The sequence below is a fragment of the Geospiza fortis genome, unplaced genomic scaffold (assembly GCF_000277835.1).
Source record: "Geospiza fortis unplaced genomic scaffold, GeoFor_1.0 scaffold597, whole genome shotgun sequence".
In the NCBI taxonomy this organism is placed as follows: domain Eukaryota; kingdom Metazoa; phylum Chordata; class Aves; order Passeriformes; family Thraupidae; genus Geospiza; species Geospiza fortis.
The window spans coordinates 1,918-9,474 of record NW_005055117.1 but is presented as its reverse complement, the minus strand read 5'-3'; the positions used below and the strand labels follow the sequence as shown (position 1 = coordinate 9,474).

General features: G+C 54.6%; 1 protein-coding gene across 1 annotated transcript in view; it reads left to right on the top strand.

Annotated features, from left to right (window-relative positions):
• Positions 1-3,023: 3,023 nt before the first annotated feature.
• The window catches only part of LOC102038093 (phosphatidylinositol 4-phosphate 5-kinase type-1 alpha), a gene marked incomplete at its 3' end in the record, with an annotated part of 5,868 nt that continues 1,334 nt past the window's right edge, over positions 3,024-7,557 (top strand). Inside the window, exons 1-5 of the mRNA XM_014311581.1 lie at positions 3,024-3,053; positions 3,484-3,558; positions 5,263-5,393; positions 5,473-5,590; positions 6,646-6,798. Of these exons, the coding sequence (XP_014167056.1) occupies positions 3,484-3,558; positions 5,263-5,393; positions 5,473-5,590; positions 6,646-6,798 (477 nt within the window). The remainder of the gene's footprint in view (positions 3,054-3,483; positions 3,559-5,262; positions 5,394-5,472; positions 5,591-6,645; positions 6,799-7,557) is intronic.

Genomic DNA, 7,557 nt, shown 5'->3' with positions numbered 1-7,557 from the left:
GCACCGCGCGGGGAGAGGGGGAACTGCGGGTGACGTCATTGTGCTCGGGGGTGACGTCATTGTGCTCGAGGTAATGCCGTTGTGTTTTGGGTGACGTCATTGTGCTCGGGGTGGTGTCATTGTGTTTGGGGTAATGTAATTGTGTTTTGAATGACGTCATTGTGTTCGGGGTGACGTCGTTGTGATTGAGTGACGTCATTGTGATCGAGTGACGTCATTGTGATCGAGTGACGTCATTGTGTTTGGCGTAACGTCGTTGGGGAATCTTAGGGGTGTTTTGGGGGATTTTGGGTTTTTTTGGGTTTTTGGTTTGGGTGAAATAAACGGGATTTTGAGAAAAAAAAAATTGGGGGTTTTTAGAGGGGGAAAAACGGGGATCTTAGAGCAAAAAATGGGATTGTTAGGGGACTTTTGGGGGGGTTGGGTGTTTTTTTTGGGGTTTTGGGGGGTTTTGGGGAGGTTCCCAGTGTTTGGGGTGACGTCATGGGGCGAGCAAGCAGTGACGTCATGTGACAGGGTGTGGGCACTCTGTGACGTCACAGGGTATAAGGGTTGTGCGGGGGCTCTGTGACGTCACCGGGTGCCAGGGCAGAGTTGTGGCTCTGTGACGTCATAGAGCAGAGGCATAAATGCGTAAGGCAGCAGTGTGACGTCACAGGACGAGGACGAGTGTGCTCCCATGACGTCACTGATTTGGGGTGTGGCGCATAAGGGTGACGTAATTTGATGTTGTGCTCAATGTGCTCAGTGTGACGTCACAAGGAGCCCGGGATGGGGCAGCAAAACCTCCCAAAATGCCAGAAAAACCCCAAAAAGGAGCCCGGGATGGGGCAGCAAAACCTCCCAAAATGCCAGAAAAACCCCAAAAAGGAGCCCGGGATGGGGCAGCAAAACCTCCCAAAATGCCAGAAAAACCCCAAAAAGGAGCCCGGGATGGGGCAGCAAAACCTCCCAAAATGCCAGAAAAACCCCAAAAAGGAGCCCGGGATGGGGCAGCAAAACCTCCCAAAATGCCAGAAAAACCCCAAAAAGGAGCCCGGGATGGGGCAGCAAAACCTCCCAAAATGCCAGAAAAACCCCAAAAAGGAGCCCGGGATGGGGCAGCAAAACCTCCCAAAATGCCAGAAAAACCCCAAAAAGGAGCCCGGGATGGGGCAGCAAAACCTCCCAAAATGCCAGAAAAACCCCAAAAAGGAGCCCGGGATGGGGCAGCAAAACCTCCCAAAATGCCAGAAAAACCCCAAAAAGGAGCCCGGGATGGGGCAGCAAAACCTCCCAAAATGCCAGAAAAACCCCAAAAAGGAGCCCGGGATGGGGCAGCAAAACCTCCCAAAATGCCAGAAAAACCCCAAAAAGGAGCCCGGGATGGGGCAGCAAAACCTCCCAAAATGCCAGAAAAACCCCAAAAAGGAGCCCGGGATGGGGCAGCAAAACCTCCCAAAATGCCAGAAAAACCCCAAAAAGGAGCCCGGGATGGGGCAGCAAAACCTCCCAAAATGCCAGAAAAACCCCAAAAAGGAGCCCGGGATGGGGCAGCAAAACCTCCCAAAATGCCAGAAAAACCCCAAAAAGGAGCCCGGGATGGGGCAGCAAAACCTCCCAAAATGCCAGAAAAACCCCAAAAAGGAGCCCGGGATGGGGCAGCAAAACCTCCCAAAATGCCAGAAAAACCCCAAAAAGGAGCCCGGGATGGGGCAGCAAAACCTCCCAAAATGCCAGAAAAACCCCAAAAAGGAGCCCGGGATGGGGCAGCAAAACCTCCCAAAATGCCAGAAAAACCCCAAAAAGGAGCCCGGGATGGGGCAGCAAAACCTCCCAAAATGCCAGAAAAACCCCAAAAAGGAGCCCGGGATGGGGCAGCAAAACCTCCCAAAATGCCAGAAAAACCCCAAAAAGGAGCCCGGGATGGGGCAGCAAAACCTCCCAAAATGCCAGAAAAACCCCAAAAAGGAGCCCGGGATGGGGCAGCAAAACCTCCCAAAATGCCAGAAAAACCCCAAAAAGGAGCCCGGGATGGGGCAGCAAAACCTCCCAAAATGCCAGAAAAACCCCAAAAAGGAGCCCGGGATGGGGCAGCAAAACCTCCCAAAATGCCAGAAAAACCCCAAAAAGGAGCCCGGGATGGGGCAGCAAAACCTCCCAAAATGCCAGAAAAACCCCAAAAAGGAGCCCGGGATGGGGCAGCAAAACCTCCCAAAATGCCAGAAAAACCCCAAAAAGGAGCCCGGGATGGGGCAGCAAAACCTCCCAAAATGCCAGAAAAACCCCAAAAAGGAGCCCGGGATGGGGCAGCAAAACCTCCCAAAATGCCAGAAAAACCCCAAAAAGGAGCCCGGGATGGGGCAGCAAAACCTCCCAAAATGCCAGAAAAACCCCAAAAAGGAGCCCGGGATGGGGCAGCAAAACCTCCCAAAATGCCAGAAAAACCCCAAAAGGAGCCTGGGATGGGGCAGCAAAACCTCCCAAAATGCCAGAAAAACCCCAAAAAGGAGCCCGGGATGGGGCAGCAGGGCAGCAAAGCCAGGGAAAGGGCTGGAAAATCGGGAATTGCCGCCTCGGAGGCGTTTTTGGGGAGAAACCCGCCGGTTTTGGGCTTTTGAAGCCGCGGTTTTTCCTTCTCCCGGTTGTTCCCGGACCTGGCAGGATCGCTGGGAGAATCCAGCCCTTCATCCCGGCGTTTTTCAGCTCCCAATCGCCTTTTCCATGTTAAATTTCGGGCTCAGGTCCGTAAAGATTCCATCCGGGAGGGAGCTCCTTGCTCCTCACTTTTCCCTGCACGGGTTTAAGGCCTGATCCCTGATTTTCTGACTCTTTATCCGTGTTTTCTTTTGGGAATTCCAGGCCAGAAACGCCAGGAGAGCAGCGTGTGTGGGTGGGATAATTCGGGCTTTGTGCTTTGTAGGGTTTTTCTCTGGTTTTGTGCGTTTTTTCCCCGTTTTTCTGGTGTTTTTCTGTGATTTTCCTCTGCTTTTGTGGGGTGGATCCTCTCTGAGCGTGGATTTCCCTCTCTTTTGGCAGGATCCAACACCTTCAAGAAGTCCCTGACTCCTGAGGTGAGCTCCAGGCTGGAAAAATCCCAAATTTCAGCTTTTCCTGCTCCTTTTCCTCCTTGTCCTGCTCCCTTTCCAAGCCTGCAGCAGCTCCTCCCGTGGGAATTTTGGGAATTCATCCTTCCCGAGGGAATTCCTGCTCCAAAACCCGAATCTGTCCTGGAACCACCCCCAGAATCCCCGGAGAAATTCAGTTTAACAGCTCCTGGGTGAATCCTTGGGTCCCTGGGAATCAGCGGATTGGGATTTGCAGCTTTCCCAAAATTCCTCCTAAAACGCTGGAATTACCATGGGAAAAACCCAGCCCAGCTTTCCATGGATTCCAGGAATAAACCCCAAACTTTCCCAGGTGCTTTTGGGTGGCAAAAACCCTGTAAAAACTTGAATTTTCCTTTTTTTTTTTTTTTCCCTTCCCATTATTTCTTTTCCCAAGATGCCGGGAGGATCCCAGACCATCCGGAAAGGCCACAGAGGAGTGGATTCCACAGGGGAAACCACCTACAAAAAGGTAAATTTTCACTTTTTTTCCCTTTTCCCAAGGAGTTTTGCCCGGGATCGCTGTGGGAATGGGAGGAGGTTCCATGGAAATGACAGAAAAAGGGAATTTTCTGGGGCTTTTTTTCCCATTTTAATTCTCATCCCATCCCCATTCCCACTGAATTATTTTTGTTCCCGTTGAATTCTTGCAATTCCCGTTTCCGTTGGGTTCCATCTGTCCCCATTGAATCCCTCCCGTTCCTATTGGATTTCTGTTCTCATTCCCACTGGATTCCCGTTTCCATTGAACTCCCACTGAACTCCTTTCCCACCAAATCCCTCCCATCCCCACTGTGCTCCAGCCATTCCCATTCCTGTTCCCGCTGGAATTCCCGTCCCCATTCCGAGCGGCAATTTCCGTTCCCATTCCCGCTGGAATTCCCATTCCCGCCGTAATTCCCATTCCCTCTGTAATCCCCATTCCCGTTTCCCTGTTCCCATCCCCTCTGTAACCCCCATTTCCCCCCATTCCCACTCCCACTCTAACCCCGTTTCCCCCATTCCCCCGTTCCCCATTCCTGTTCCCATTCCCCCTGTTCCCCATTTCCTGTGTTCCCCGTCCCCGCTCTAACCCCATTTCCACCATTCTCCTGTTCCCCATTCGCCCCTTCCCCATTCCCATTCCCTCTGTAACCCCGTTCCCCCCGTTCCCCCCATTTCCCCGTTCCCATCCCCGCTCTAACCCCGTTCCCATCCCCGCTCTAACCCCGTTCCCATCCCCGCTCTAACCCCGTTCCCATCCCCGCTCTAACCCCGTTCCCATCCCCGCTCTAACCCCGTTCCCATCCCCGCTCTAACCCCGTTCCCATCCCCGCTCTAACCCCGTTCCCATCCCCGCTCTAACCCCGTTCCCATCCCCGCTCTAACCCCGTTCCCATCCCCGCTCTAACCCCGTTCCCATCCCCGCTCTAACCCCGTTCCCATCCCCGCTCTAACCCCGTTCCCATCCCCGCTCTAACCCCGTTCCCATCCCCGCTCTAACCCCGTTCCCATCCCCGCTCTAACCCCGTTCCCATCCCCGCTCTAACCCCGTTCCCATCCCCGCTCTAACCCCGTTCCCATCCCCGCTCTAACCCCGTTCCCATCCCCGCTCTAACCCCGTTCCCATCCCCGCTCTAACCCCGTTCCCATCCCCGCTCTAACCCCGTTCCCATCCCCGCTCTAACCCCGTTCCCATCCCCGCTCTAACCCCGTTCCCATCCCCGCTCTAACCCCGTTCCCATCCCCGCTCTAACCCCGTTCCCATCCCCGCTCTAACCCCGTTCCCATCCCCGCTCTAACCCCGTTCCCATCCCCGCTCTAACCCCGTTCCCATCCCCGCTCTAACCCCGTTCCCATCCCCGCTCTAACCCCGTTCCCATCCCCGCTCTAACCCCGTTCCCATCCCCGCTCTAACCCCGTTCCCATCCCCGCTCTAACCCCGTTCCCATCCCCGCTCTAACCCCGTTCCCATCCCCGCTCTAACCCCGTTCCCATCCCCGCTCTAACCCCGTTCCCATCCCCGCTCTAACCCCGTTCCCATCCCCGCTCTAACCCCGTTCCCATCCCCGCTCTAACCCCGTTCCCATCCCCGCTCTAACCCCGTTCCCATCCCCGCTCTAACCCCGTTCCCATCCCCGCTCTAACCCCGTTCCCATCCCCGCTCTAACCCCGTTTCCCCGTTTCCCGTCCCCAGACGACGTCGTCGGCGCTGAAGGGCGCCATCCAGCTGGGCATCACGCACACCGTGGGCAGCCTGAGCACCAAGCCCGAGCGCGACGTGCTCATGCAGGACTTCTACGTCGTGGAGAGCATCTTCTTCCCCAGGTCAGCTGCCAGCTGCGCTCCCGGGGGGTTCCCCGCGGGATCCCCCGGCCCCATTCCGGAACGTTCCGTGTCCCCGCAGCGAGGGCAGCAACCTGACCCCCGCCCACCACTACAACGACTTCCGCTTCAAGACCTACGCGCCCGTGGCCTTCCGCTACTTCCGGGAGCTCTTCGGCATCCGCCCCGACGACTACCTGGTCAGCTGGCAGCGGGGTCCCTTTGCCTTCCCTTGCCTTCCCTGGAGTTCCCTTTTCCTTCCCTGGAGTTCCCTTTCCTTCCCTGGAGTTCCCTTTCCTTCCCTGGAATTCCCTTTCCTTCCCTGGAGTTCCCTTTCCTTCCCTGGAGTTCCCTTTCCTTCCCTGGAGTTCCCTTTCCTTCCCTGGAATTCCCTTTCCTTCCCTGGAATTCCCTTTCCCCTTTCCCTTTCCTTTTCCTTCCCTGGAATTCCCTTTCCTTCCCTGGAATTCCCTTTGCCTTCCCTGGAATTCCCTTTCCTTCCCTGGAGTTCCCTTTCCTTCCCTGGAATTCCCTTTCCCCTTTCCCTTTCCCTTTCCCTCCCTGGAATTCCCTTTTCCCTTCCCTTTCCCTTTCCTTCCCTGGAGTTCCTTTGTCTTCCCTGGATTTCCCTTTCCTTCCCTGGAATTCCCTTTTCCCCATTTCCCTTTTTCCCCTTCCCTTTTTTTCCCCTTCTCTTTTTTTCCCCCCTTTCCTTTTCTTTTTCTCCTCTTTCCTTTCTGGTTTCCTTTTCTATTTCCATTTTCTTTCTCTTCCCTTTTTCCTTTTTCTCTTCTCTTCTCTTCTCTTCTCTTCTCTTCTCTTCTCTTCTCTTCTCTTCTCTTCTCTTCTCTTCTCTTCTCTTCTCTTCTCTTCTCTTCTCTTCTCTTCTCTTCTCTTCTCTTCTCTTCTCTTCTCTTCTCTTCTCTTCTCTTCTCTTCTCTTCTCTTCTCTTCTCTTCTCTTCTCTTCTCTTCTCTTCTCTTCTCTCTTCTCTCTTCTCTTTTCTCTTCTCTCTTCTCTTCTCTTCTCTTCTCTTCTCTTCCTGTCTCACATTTTGGGACACCTTCCCCTTTTTCCTTCCCACATTTCCCCTCGTGCTGCCATCCAGCTCCTGGCTGCCCTTCCCCACTCCGAACCGTTCCCCTGCTCGTTTCGAACAGGAAAACCCCAATCCCAAATCCCCCATCGCAGCCCCCTGGTGCCCCCAGTAAATCCCCAGTGTCCCCAGTCCCACTCCCTGTGCACTGTCCCCGCAGTACTCGCTGTGCAGCGAGCCGCTCATCGAGCTCTCCAACTCGGGCGCCAGCGGCTCGCTCTTCTACGTCAGCAGCGACGACGAGTTCATCATCAAAACCGTGCAGCACAAGGAGGCCGAGTTCCTGCAGAAGCTGCTGCCCGGCTACTACATGGTGAGAATTCCCCGGGAATTCCACGGGAATTCCTGCTTGGATAGTGCATGGTGAGAGTTCCCCGGGAATTCCACGGGAATTCCTGCTTGGATAGTGCCGGAATTCCGGGCATGGTGAGAGTGCCGGAATTCCGGGAATTCCCTGGGAATTCCAGCCCTGGGAAATCCCAGCAGAGTGCTGTGGGGCTGGGCTATCACCCCCTGGGTTTGAGCCCCTTCCGAGCCCTAAACGCCTAAAATCCATGGAGAACCCCAGCAATGCATAGAACGCCCCCCAAAATCCATGGAGAACTCCAGCAATGCATAGAACGCCCCCCAAAATCCATGGAGAACCCCAGCAATGCATAGAACGCCCCCCAAAATCCATGGAGAACTCCAGCAATGCATAGAACGCCCCCCAAAATCCATGGAGAACTCCAGCAATGCATAGAACACCCCCCAAAATCCATGGAGAACTCCAGCAATGCATAGAACACCCCCCAAAATCCATGGAGAACCCCAGCAATGCATAGAACGCCCCCCAAAATCCATGGAGAACTCCAGCAATGCATAGAACACCCCCCAAAATCCATGGAGAACTCCAGCAATGCATAGAACACCCCCCAAAATCCATGGAGAACTCCTGCAATGCATAGAACACCCCCCAAAATCCATGGAGAACCCCAGCAATGCATAGAACGCCCCCCAAAATCCATGGAGAACTCCAGCAATGCATAGAACACCCCCCAAAATCCATGGAGAACTCCAGCAATGCATAGAA